At 52.8% G+C, this 12,500-nt stretch overlaps 1 protein-coding gene across 1 annotated transcript in view; it reads right to left on the reverse strand.

Annotated features, from left to right (window-relative positions):
* Window positions 1-12,500, reverse strand: part of sspo (SCO-spondin) — a 102,648-nt gene that overhangs the window by 40,994 nt on the left and 49,154 nt on the right. Inside the window, exons 58-79 of the mRNA XM_056583944.1 lie at window positions 12,306-12,461; window positions 11,717-11,875; window positions 10,658-10,822; window positions 10,047-10,238; window positions 9,455-9,577; window positions 8,911-9,040; window positions 8,333-8,458; window positions 7,958-8,049; window positions 7,521-7,781; window positions 7,090-7,260; window positions 6,419-6,674; window positions 5,909-5,955; window positions 5,520-5,690; window positions 5,094-5,228; window positions 4,183-4,319; window positions 3,594-3,688; window positions 2,725-2,774; window positions 2,277-2,447; window positions 1,468-1,638; window positions 1,219-1,298; window positions 509-678; window positions 140-186 (exon numbers count right to left, since the gene is read on the reverse strand). Of these exons, the coding sequence (XP_056439919.1) occupies window positions 140-186; window positions 509-678; window positions 1,219-1,298; window positions 1,468-1,638; window positions 2,277-2,447; window positions 2,725-2,774; window positions 3,594-3,688; window positions 4,183-4,319; window positions 5,094-5,228; window positions 5,520-5,690; window positions 5,909-5,955; window positions 6,419-6,674; window positions 7,090-7,260; window positions 7,521-7,781; window positions 7,958-8,049; window positions 8,333-8,458; window positions 8,911-9,040; window positions 9,455-9,577; window positions 10,047-10,238; window positions 10,658-10,822; window positions 11,717-11,875; window positions 12,306-12,461 (3,105 nt within the window). The remainder of the gene's footprint in view (window positions 1-139; window positions 187-508; window positions 679-1,218; window positions 1,299-1,467; window positions 1,639-2,276; window positions 2,448-2,724; window positions 2,775-3,593; window positions 3,689-4,182; window positions 4,320-5,093; window positions 5,229-5,519; window positions 5,691-5,908; window positions 5,956-6,418; window positions 6,675-7,089; window positions 7,261-7,520; window positions 7,782-7,957; window positions 8,050-8,332; window positions 8,459-8,910; window positions 9,041-9,454; window positions 9,578-10,046; window positions 10,239-10,657; window positions 10,823-11,716; window positions 11,876-12,305; window positions 12,462-12,500) is intronic.

Here is a 12,500-nt window from a genome sequence, read left to right on the forward strand (position 1 = left end):
AACGTGCTATATAAATAAAAGTGCCTTGACTTGAGTGTGAAGTCGACCCAGAGAGTGAACCCTAACCCATGGGGTGCTGGGACCACGTGGCTGCAGTGCAGCGAGGCCTCCCCGTTGGGGGGTCAGGGGGCGGGCTCACCTGGACAGGGCTCACTGGTGCAGTTCAGCCTTCCTCCTTCACAGGTACTGAAACACAGGAGTCAAAAACGTACACTTGTCTTCAAATCACTCCCCTCCCTCTGTGTCCTCCGCACTCGGAGCATGATCACACAGACACACACAGACACGCACAGACACACACACTCACACAGACACACACAGACACACACAGACACACACAGACACACACCTGCCCAGGGACTACAGGTGGGAAATAGCAATTTGCTAAAAACTGTTACAATGCATCTCTCCTTGCTCTGAACAAGGTTATTGTTATTTTTGTTCATTGTCCCTGTTTAAATAAAGTTACACTACACAAAGTCCCACAGGGGGGGTCGGTGGGACTGACCAGTTGTTGCAGCCGTCGGGGGCCAGGCTGGTGGCCCCCGCCTCCAGCCGCTGTCCCGTGCTCAGGTCCAGGCAGGGACAGGCCTCGCGCCCCACGCACACCGTCCCGTTGGACGACAGGACCTTCCCCTCCGTGCAGTAGCAGCCCGCCTCGCAGCTCCAATCACAGTGCTGCGGGGTGGGGGGAGGAGGGGGTGGGGGGGGGCAGGCTCAGTCTTCATCATCGTCATCATCATTTTTATCATCATCATCCTCCTCATCATCCTTATCCTCAACATCTTCATCCTCATCCTCCCCCTCATCCTCCTCCTCCTCAACCTCCTCCTCATCATCCTCATCACACCCATCAGTGAGTTGCTAACGAGGGCATCCCCAGCCTCGTGTGTGGTAGCCGCGTCAGTGTTCGGGATCAGAGGCCCCGGTGTTTAGCTTTAGCAGCCTACCAGTGACTGAGCTAATGGGCCCGCATGGGGAGGTGGTGTTAGCATAAACCGTTGCATTCTGAGAGCTAATCCTCTTAGCCTTACAGACGTGCCTAAGGAACAGCAACAGGCTCTTGGCGGTCTGCACTGTCGCCCTGAAACCCCTCCTCATGCTACTGAGGGAGCGATGCTACTAGGAGTCCTCCGGCTCACATCCCGCTGGTGTTTCCTCCCAGTGGGGGTGGAGGGGAGGTGGAGGTAGAGACGGTTCTAGCGGGACGGTACTCACGGTCACGTCATCACAGGTGCGAGGACAGGAGGGGCCACAGCTGCTGAACACCGTACCTGGGACGGTGGAGCACGGGGCCACTGACACACACACACACACACACACACACACACACACACACACACACACACACACACACACACACACACACACACACACACACACACACACATTTAGAGTGCTGGGATTGGGCGACACAGGGATGTCTGTAAACAGGTGTGTGTTCAGTAGGTCTGACCCGCTACCCACCTGGGCAGTGGAGGGTGCTACAGGCCGTGACTTCCGTGCCCAGGCCCTCGCAGTAGTCCCCCTCCCCCTCCGGAGCGGGACTGTCACACTCCCTCCTCCGGCTCTGGACACCCCCACCGCAGGACTTGGTGCAGTCCGTCCAGTTGCTCCACTGGCCCCAGCCGCCATCACCTGGAGCAAACCAACACACTGACTGAGGAGGTGGAATGGAACACGTTCAAGCATGCGTTGTGCTTCCTCATGTTCCTCATGTTTTTTCACGATGTAGGCTAGAAAAAAAGAAAGACCACACTATAAAATTGTGGAATATATTGTGTAATTTGTTAACATTTCACCGGAATCCATCATGGCAGACACTGAACACAAACTAATCCAATTTTAATCCTTGTTCAAACTAGGTTAACTAATCCAGAGTTAAAACTAAGATGTGTAACGCATCCCTGATTAATTATAAACCAGTTTAAACCTAGATTTACTAACCCTAGATTAACCCTAAACCAGGATTAATAGAATCCATGTTGGTGCAACCCAGCCTGAGTGTTTAGTGTTAGGGCTGTACGAGATGGGTTCCAAAGGGATCCATGCAAAGGCACTCCGCTACAGAATCACCTCAATTGTTATACAATGATATACAAAAAAAATTCTTTATCATTGGGAGATTTGAGAAAGGGTTATTTGAAAGAAATCGCAACATGATTTTTGTCCAATAACCTGCAGCCCCATTTGGTGTTGTTGCTGTGCCGTAAGCAGTCGTGATATGAGGCTGTGCAGGACTCTGCCCCCGGTACGGGTCGTACCACCAGACTTACGGTCGCAGGGGGGGCCCACGCAGGCCTGGTCCTTGCGGTGGTCTCCCAGGCAGGGCAGTCCGCTGCCTGACCGCGGGGGGGCGGAGCAGAAGCGATACCGGGACTGGAGCCCTGCCCCGCACGACACCGAACACTGACCCCAGGGGGTCCACAGCGACCACTGGCCATCCACTGGAGAGGGAGAGAGAGAGAGGGAGAGAGACGGGGGGGGGGAAGAGAGAGAGAGGGAGAGAGAGAGAGAGAGAGAGAGAGAGAGAGAGAGAGAGAGAGAGAGAGAGAGAGAGAGAGAGAGAGAGAGAGAGAGAGAATGAACACATGATAAACCACACACTGGTTTTAAAGGTGTTAATAAAAAGTGGATGAGTGCATGATGTCCAATGTGAGCTGGATATGGTGATACAGTGATTCGGTCTGGAGGTGCAGATCAGTTAGACTCTCCTCCACGTACCGTCACAGCTGAGCTGGGTGCAGTTGGTCAGCCTCCCTGCTCCACACGTGCTGAGGGAGAGGGAGAGGTCAACGTTTCCACAAATCAACAAAGAGCTCTCCAGAAAAAGGTTGAATGAGTTCAATACCACGATACAGACCAAATAATAAAAAATATATCAATATATATATCAATATATAATGTATCTAAAAATACAAAAATTACAATTGCATTTTCACGTATTTGCCGACTAAAAGGTATTCGCGATTACTCTCGGTACATGGTCGGATTACGTAGTTATGACACATGCCTGTATTTGTCCGTATTTGTAGCAATGTGTACTACATTACATTGATCTACTTTAACTCTAACTCATAGACATTGACAGCATGTTTTGAGTTTTGACGGATTGAATGCAGGCACAAAATGCCATGTGACTTCCGCTGGATAGGTTTTAAAGTGTGTGACTACACTTTGGATTGTGAAGAACAGGGTGAAGGTCCAATCAGAAGAGAACAACAGGGTGAAGGGCCAATCAGAAGAGAACAACAGGGTGAAGGGCCAATCAGAAGAGAACAACAGGGTGAGGGTCAGAAGAGAACAACAGGGTTGAGGTCCAATCAGAAGAGAAAACAGGCTGAAGGACCAATCAGAAGAGATCAACAGGCTGAAGGTCCAATCAGAAGAGATCAACAGGCTGAAGGTCCAATCAGAAGAGAACAACAGGGTGAGGGTCAGAAGAGAACAACAGGGTTGAGGTCCAATCAGAAGAGAACAACAGGCTGAAGGTCCAATCAGAAGAGATCAACAGGCTGAAGGTCCAATCAGAAGAGAACAACAGGCTGAAGGTCCAATCAGAAGAGATCAACAGGCTGAAGGTCCAACCCCACCAGTTGTTGCAGCCTCTGGTGACGGCGTCTCCTGGGAGGTGCTGCTCCCCGTCCACGTCACAGCGACACTCCGCCCTCGTCACGCACACACCGTCCTGGGGAGCCCATCCACACAGTGAGGAGGGGCAACATGGGGGGCAATGGGACCCGGACTACCGCCCCACTGGGGTGTGATTGGATGTGGTAACACAGTGGTCCCCAACCTTGGGGTCGGGGACGATGTGTTAACCGGTGAGGGGTAGACAGGGACAATGTAACGCTGACCAATCAGAGCACGTAATGGTAAACGGGCTTCATTCATACAGTGCTTTTTCTAACTAGGGGCCACTTTACAACATTCACCCATTCATGTACGCATTCACACACCGACGGCTGTGACAGCCATGCAAGACAACAGCCAGCTCGTCAGTAGCAGTCCAGGTGAGGTGCCTTGCTCAGGGACACCTCGATACTCAGCTAGGAGGAGCCCGGGGATCGAACTAGCAACCTGCCGGTTACCAGCCGACCCGCTCTACCTCCTGAGCCACATGCCGCCCCATAATGTGTGTGTGTGTGCGTGTGCGTGTGCGCGCGTGTGTGTGTTCCTCACCTGCAGAACCGTCCCGTCTGGACACTGGCAGCCGGGGGTGCAGTTCCTGCTGAGCGCCATGGTGACGTCCTCACACGACACCTCTCCCCTGACACACTGCTGCCACCCCTGGCCCGGGGGACACACCCGGCCGCCACCTGGCAACCGCAGGCGCCACGGAAACAAGGGTTCAGTCACAACACGCTGACCATGTCATGACAAAAAGGGTTTTATACGATGAGATTGAACTCATGACTGATACTTTGGCCGAGTGGTGATAGCGTGTCTTAGTATGGAAAGGAAGTATGTAACGGTAAGCGTTTACCGCTTATTACCTGACAGATCACATGAATGAAAGATTGGTAATACGTGTTTATCATGATGTGCAAAACATTGACGCATCACCAAACAACGGTGCGATCGGTTCAGATGCGAACATCCTGCAGGTGTCAGCAGCGTAGCGCTGAAGCCCTGAGCTAGCTCTACGTACCACAGGGCTTAGCCCCTGAGCTAGCCCTACGTACCAAAGGGCTAAGCCCCTGAGCTAGCTCTACGTACCACAGGGCTAAGCCCCTGAGCTAGCTCTACGTACCAAAGGGCTAAGCCCCTGAGCTAGCTCTACGTACCACAGGGCTTAGCCCCTGAGCTAGCCCTACGTACCAAAGGGCTAAGCCCCTGAGCTAGCTCTACGTACCACAGGGCTAAGCCCCTGAGCTAGCTCTACGTACCACAGGGCTAAGCCCCTGAGCTAGCCCTACGTACCACAGGGCTAAGCCCCTGAGCTAGCTCTACATACCACAGGGCTAAGCCCCTGAGCTAGCCCTACGTACCACAGGGCTAAGCCCCTGAGCTAGCCCTACGTACCACAGGGCTAAGCCCCTGAGCTAGCTCTACGTACCACAGGGCTAAGCCCCTGAGCTAGCTCTACGTACCACAGGGCTGCAGGCTGCAGGCGCTGAAGCCCTGCGCGGTGCCGTGGGTCCTGATTGGTCCGCGGGTTCTGCTCCGGTAGCCCCCGCCGCAGGTGACGGAGCACGCTGACCACGCCCCCCACGGCTCCATCACACCTGGGGGAGGAAATAGGAACAGAGGTTAGTGGGCTCTCTTCTTTTGGGCCGCAGAGCACGGGTTAAGAATCCTGTTTGCATGTGCCTTGAATGTCCAGCTCCACTGAAAATGTACAATTAAATAAAAAAAAATATTTAATACTGGATAATACTAGATCAAATGTGGCTACTTAACCCCAGAAGCAGTATAGTCACAAGAGTGACCCTCACAAGAGTATCGTCAGTCTTGACCTTAATAAGGTGAAGGCAGGACTGACATGGCCCTGGGGGGGGTTTCAGGGGACCACTCACTGAAGCAGGGCTCGACGCTGCAGGTGTCCATGCCCACCCGATCCCCCTTGCAGGGCCGGCCCCCCAGCACGGCAGGGGGGTTGGTCCCCGAGCGGAACCGCCTCCTCACGCCCACGTCACACGTACGGCTGCACGCGCTCCACTGGGTCCACGCGCTCCAGCCGCAGTCCACTGACATCACACGCACGCACACACACACACACGCACACGCACACACACACACACAGCAACAGTTACAAACACACACACACACACGCACAGTTACACACACAAGCACAAACCAACACAAACACAATTCACAAGTTAACACTTGTAATGCAGTTGATGATGAGGACGATTACAAGGTTACGTTTTTCAATGCACACAATACTAATAGTTAACTCTCTCACCAGGACATGGTTCTGCCCCACAATGCATCTCTCCCTCCAGGCAGGTGCTGTATGAGGAACAGAGAGCAGGAGTCCATTAATTAATTTGTTTAAAACACATATCACAAATTTAATCTTTTATGAAGTTGAACTTCTTTCAACTTCATTTGTAAAAATGTAGTTGAAGATGTCTTGAGATTCGCGAGCCAATTCTTGAAAAGGAGACAATATCAGCAAATACCTCAACACATGATATGGTACAGGTGGATTTCTAAATGTGAATCAACATGCTTTAATCCAGGGCTATACCTAAAAGTGTGTTTCAGAATACAACAAAAAAACAGGCCTATTGCTCAAGAGCGCACACACACACACACACACACACTCACACACTGAAACACACACACACACCAACAAAGACACACACACACACACACACACACACACACACACTCTCTCACACACAACCACCAACAAAGACACACACACACACACACACACACACACACCCCCACACACCCAGCCACCCACCAGTTGTTGCAGGCGTCGGCGGGCAGCGAGGCCCCGGGGGGGTGCAGCGCCCCCTGGTGGTAGCAGGGGCAGCGGGCCTGGGCCACGCAGCTCCCGTTGAGCAGGAAGAGGCCGGCGGCGCAGTGGCAGCCCGCGTAGCAGCTGGTGGCGCACTGCACCTCCGCCGGGGTCATGTCCAGACAGGCCCGGGGACACGCCCCGCCCCGCGCCTCGCAGTCCGCCTCCGACAGGAAGACCATGCCCTCCGGACACATGCCTGCAAGGGGGGGGGGGGAGAGGGGGGCATCTAAAGGTCAGCGAGCTTCCTGGTTGGTCGTCAGGACAAACACAGACTGCAAACACATTCCCGCCAAGTGGATTCTCTTCTTGCTCTGGAGATAAACTGAGATCTAAATTGTAAAGCCTCAGCAGACGATAGCGATGTTAACATTGTGTGTAATTAGTCAGAAAGAGGATTGTGGTTTATTTCATAATCACGCAATCTGATTTCCCGTCACCATGGCAACTGATCTTAACTAACGGGACTTCAGTGACCAACCGAAGCCACACTGATATATAAATCAGGTTTATATGCAAGGCTTCTTTGCTCTGGACCAGCTGTGAAGGTAAATCGGCCGTCTGAACCCTCTTCTACCACGTCTCTGTTTCGTGATCACACCACGGGAGCACACCTGAGCAGGGCGCAGAGTTGCAGTCCCGGGTCTGGATGTGGGGGCCGGGGCAGGTGCTGCCCCCGTGCTGGGGCGGAGGGGAACTGCACCGGCGGCCTCTGGTCTGGACGCCAGAGTCACAGTCGGCCGAGCACTGGGACCAGGAGGACCACGGCGACCAGCCCCCGCTCACTGGCAGGAGAACAACGAGAGTACCGTCTGATCACAGGAGCTTTCAACCGCAGACACTAACACACTTCATGGTGGGGGGGAAGACGGAGATGAAGGAAGGTATGCCTGTGTGTAGTGGCTGTGTGTGAGTGTGGATCAGCATTTCTCTGTGAGTGTATATCTGTGTGTGTGTGTGTGTGTGTGTGTGTGTGTGTGTGTGTGTGTGTGTGTGTGTGTGTGTGTGTGTGTGTGTGTGTGTGTGTGTGTGTGAGAGCTCCTACCCGGACACTGTACAGTGTTACAGGGCTCCTGCTCCTGTCCCTCCCCACTGCAGGCCGGGGGGGGGTCCGTGGGGGCGTGGCCATGTGGCTGGCCAGTGGGGGCGTGGCCGAGGGCGGGGCCGTGCGGCGGTCCGGCGGGGGGGTCCTGGCGGTGGCAGGTGCGGAAGCGCCGGCGGAGGCCCACCTGGTCGACGTCCTGGAAGCAGGTCCTGCTGCACTCGGACCACGCCGTCCAGCGGGTCCACCGGCCCTCGGCCGTCGCTAGGCAACAAGGAGACAGGAGGACATCAGCATCACCTACACACCCACCCTGTCTAGGGCGGGGCACGCAGAACCGGCTCCCCTGCAGGCCAACTGAAGAACCCCGGTCCTCAAGAGGACCGGGCCATCTGAGGGACGGAGCTCTGGATGAGACCAAGCGAGGGGGGGGGGCATACCGGGCAGGCAGGGTCTGAAGCACTGGCGGGCCTCTGTGGAATCCCCCTGGCAGGACCGGGCCCCGCTGGGACCCCCGTGGTGACCTGGGGACCTGGGGGGACACATGGGTCCTCTGATCACTACGCCCGAGCAAGAATCCTCGTTCAACCAAAATCAGTAACGGATCAAATTTAAATATTATCTGCATACAGTTGTTTTGATATTGATAAAATCTCTTTACATGATAACCTAACATTGTTAACCAATCCTGCAGAAGGAAATGGCATAAATAATCGATTTATTAGTTCATATGTATTATTATGAACTGTATCCGTGACTTCAGTGGTCAGTCATGGCTCATGGTTTTTATCACTCCACAGGTGTTTCTGCCTCACCTGAAGCGCTGTTGTATTCCTGCACCACACGTCACGTCACACAGTGACCACGACGACCAGCCCGACCAATCACAGCTCGCCACACAGCTGGAGTTGTCGCAGGTGACGTGTCCGTTTCTGCACACGCTAGTGGTGGGAAAGGAATGAACTCATAAAATAAACTCACACAGAGAGTGGAGGACGAGAACGAGTTCTGCGCACGTACTACTGAGTAAGTATGTGTAGTATCAGTATTACAGTACTGGTAGATGTCCTGTGATATTCATAAAGGTTAAGTTAGTTACTGTTTAGGGATTGGAATTCTGCGCACGAGATAAAGAAATGCAATGTGATGGAAACAAAAGCTGTAAAGGTTTTGTAAAAATCCCTCCCTCTACCCTCTCCTCCTCCCTCCCTTCCCCTTATCACTGTTACTGAAATAAGTCCCAATTTAGGGAAAAAAGGGGAACAATCCTACGATGAAGTAAAGCTTCAATATGATACGAAATCAATGCTACTACTAATAATGACTTTTTCAACTCCTAACGATTACACTAATGATTCAGATATCTATGACCCATCCCTCCAGCAGCTCTCACCAGGTGGAGCAGGGGTCCTGGGAGAAGTTCTGTCCCGGCTGCAGGGTGTCCCCGTCCCAGACACATCCACACTGGCTGGCGTTCACACAACGGCCCCCCTGGAGGTACCGGTCCTCTGGGCACCAACAGCCTGAGACACAGTGGACTCAGAGTGAGGAACACCAGCTTCCAGACAGGTCTAGATACTCTCCTCCATGATGACCATCACCTGAGGACAACAGACTAAAGGTGCAGCCAGGAGTCACCAGAACTGAAATTCCGAAATTCGCAGTAGATTCGTATGAGTATTCGCAGTAGATTCGAATGAGTATTTCCCTCATTTACAGCTGATGGATTTGAACAGATGACCCTCAAATAAAAGCTCTTCCATCTTACCTACAGCACATTTCAATCTCCAATAACATAAACATAGAAGTCAAGTCAGTCCTCAGCCATGAATAGCTCCAGGGGAGACGCACCTCACCTGAAACCTCTCGGGGTGATGTGTACCTCAGGGGGTCTCACCTGGAGCTGTTCCTGGTGAGGTGCACCTCCTTGAACTCACCTGGAACACAGCTGGCGGTGCAGTTGGAGGTCTGGCTGAGGTGAGAGCAGGTGGGGGGGCAGTCCTCCACCCTTCCTGCCAGACAGTCGGCCTCCGTCACCAGCACCATGCCGTGGGCACAGCCTGAGCAGAGCCGCCAGGGTTAGTCATGTGCCAGCAGCACACATCGTCATTCTTTACAACGAAGCAAGGACTTAGCTTAGCTGGAGCCATGCACACAGACCAGGCTAATGCCACAGATTCTCCCCCTCCTGTGTCCTGGATCCAATATAAAACCATTCCAACCCACAAAGGCACCAAAAGGGACTAATAAACTGCAAGGAAAAATACACTCAAAAACGATTTGCCTTGATTTTAAGAAGGATGAAATTGGACAGTCTGGTGGTTTGGTTGGCTGCAATCTGCAACCTCACCACTAGATGGCACTAAGTCCTTCCCACAGCACCTTTAAGAGGTCTGAATCTCAATGAGACTCACCTGGATGAATAAAGTTAATGTGATGGTCAACACCGGACCTAAAATATCAAATAACCATAACCTCTGACAGACAGATGTATCCTCCATGGTGTAGGGCCTGGACTGACGGACCCACCTGACTGTGTGTCGGTCCCCGTTCCGCAGGGCGTGGCGTTGCAGCTCTGGGTCTGCAGGGTCATGCCCTCGCAGTCCCGCCCCCCGTTCTTAGGGGGCGGGGCCGAGCAGGACCGCCTCCTGGTCCGGACTCCGCCCCCGCATGTGGCGTCACACTCCGACCACGCCGTCCACTCCGACCAGTGGCCATCCGCTGTAAGTGAGTGAGTGAGTGAGTGAGTGAGTGAGTGAGTGAGTGAGTGAGTGAGTGAGTGAGTGAGTGAGTGAGTGAGTGAGTGAGGGAGTGAGTGAGTGAGTTAGTGAGTTAGTGAGTGATTGAGTGAGTGTGTGTGTTTGTGTGTACATTGCATATTTGTTTGTGTAGAGTGAGTGAGTGAGTGAGTGAGTGAGTGAGTGAGTGAGTGAGTGAGTGAGTGAGTGAGTGAGTGAGTGAGTGAGTGAGTGAGTGAGTGAGTGAGTGAGTGAGTGAGTGAGTGAGTGTGCTTGTGTGTACACTGTATATGTGTGTGTGTAGAGTGAGTGAGTGTGTGTTAGTGTGAGTGTGTACACTGTATATGTGTGTAGAGTGAGTGAGTGTGTGTTAGTGTTTGTGTGAGTGTGTGCATTGCGGACCTGGACAGGCCCGGGGGAAGCAGGCCCGGCTGTCGAACTGGGCCCCCCCGCAGGCCCCCCCGGGGAGGGCCTCTCTCAGGACGTCCCGCTGGCGGAACAGGGAGCCCAGACCGCAGGACACGCTGCAGCGGCTCCACGACGTCCAGGACGACGTGATGCAGTCCACTGGGGGGGGGGGGGGGGGGGACACATTCAGACAGAGACCCATCACCACCTCATAATGACATCATGGCATCAGTATGACATCATCATGACATCAGCGTTACATCATGATATCGTGACATCAGCATGACATCATGACGTCATGTCGTCAGCATGAAATCATGACATCGGCACATCATCATGACATCATGATATCAGCATGGCATCATGACATCAGGTCATCGGCATGACATCATGACATCATGATCAGCGTTATATCATGATATCATGACATCAGCATGACATCATGACATCAGCATGACATCATGACGTCATGTCGTCAGCATGAAATCATGACATCGGCACATCATCATGACATCATGATATCAGCATGGCATCATGACATCAGCAATACAACACGACGTCAGATAGAAAGACGGTTTATTACAATGGCACTTGAAACCAAAAGGTTGCACGGAACATTGTATGGAAACATAATTCCTGTGATTCGTTATTTGGACACCTGTATTAACCATGACTAACATTTAAAGGTACTATATCCTCAATCAATGCAGCTTGAAATGTGCTCTAGAACACATCCAGGCATGACGATCTCATGTTGTTTTAGCAAGCTTGCTTTTTGACTATCTCCAAACAGGGTTTGGAGATAGTCAAAAAGCAAGCTCGCTAAAACAACATGAGCTTGTCATGACTCGATGAAGCTCTATAGCGAGGAGCAGGATTGTTTTATGAAGTGTTTCCACTGGAGCTAGGGTCAAATTGCAAATGGTTCATATTATTGCCTCAACCCACATGTATTCCAACAGCACATTTAGGGTCTCAGTTCTCGTCCTCAGTGAGGAGTCAGAGCATCTCCTGAACCATCAACGCGTCATTCGGACCCGCTGCGTCTCCTACCGCAGTGCAGCTCGTCTGAGCCGTCCACACAGTCCCTGTGGAGGTCACACCGGCGGTCCAGGTGAACGCACTCCCCGCTGGCGCAGGAGAACTGCTTGGCAGAGCAGGGGTTGGGCACCAGGGGGCGCACTGTGCTCACGGTCGGCGCGGCCGTGGAGCCTGGAGAAGAAGAGCAGATTCAGATCACCGCTTTGGATCTAACGTGTGTGTGTGTGTGTGTGTGTGTGTGTGTGTGTGTGTGTGTGTGTGTGTGTGTGTGTGTGTGTGTGTGTGTGTGTGTGTGTGTGTGTGTGTGTGTGTGTGTGTGTGTGTGTGTGTGTGTGCGTGAGTTAGTGAGTGAGAATGTGTGTGTTTATTTTTTAATAACTTTAACTGCATTATTTAATTTTATAATTCAACAGATGTGAGCTAAACCCTGGGGGCGTCAAATGTAGCTCTACGATGAACCCAAGGGAGAATTTATATTCTCTTATTTGAGCCAATCAGAAACCACCATTCCAACAACACCGCACCATATATGGTGTTGTCTGCAGTGGTGTTCTTCAACATAACTTAGTAAGAGCTGATCTGATTGGTTGACGATGCGTACCGCAGGGCTCTTCGTCGGATCCGTCGTAACAGTCCTGGTGCCCGTCACACACCTGGGCGGGGTCCACACAGCCGAAGGACGCACACGCAAACTGGCCCTCCACGCAAAGCACCCTGGGTAGCCCGCCGTCGTGGGGGGTGCTGCTGACCCAGGCAGCTGCAGACGACAGGGAGCAGAAACACAGCAGGCCCTCGT

The sequence above is a fragment of the Gadus chalcogrammus genome, chromosome 23, assembly GCF_026213295.1.
Source record: "Gadus chalcogrammus isolate NIFS_2021 chromosome 23, NIFS_Gcha_1.0, whole genome shotgun sequence".
Taxonomy (NCBI): domain Eukaryota; kingdom Metazoa; phylum Chordata; class Actinopteri; order Gadiformes; family Gadidae; genus Gadus; species Gadus chalcogrammus.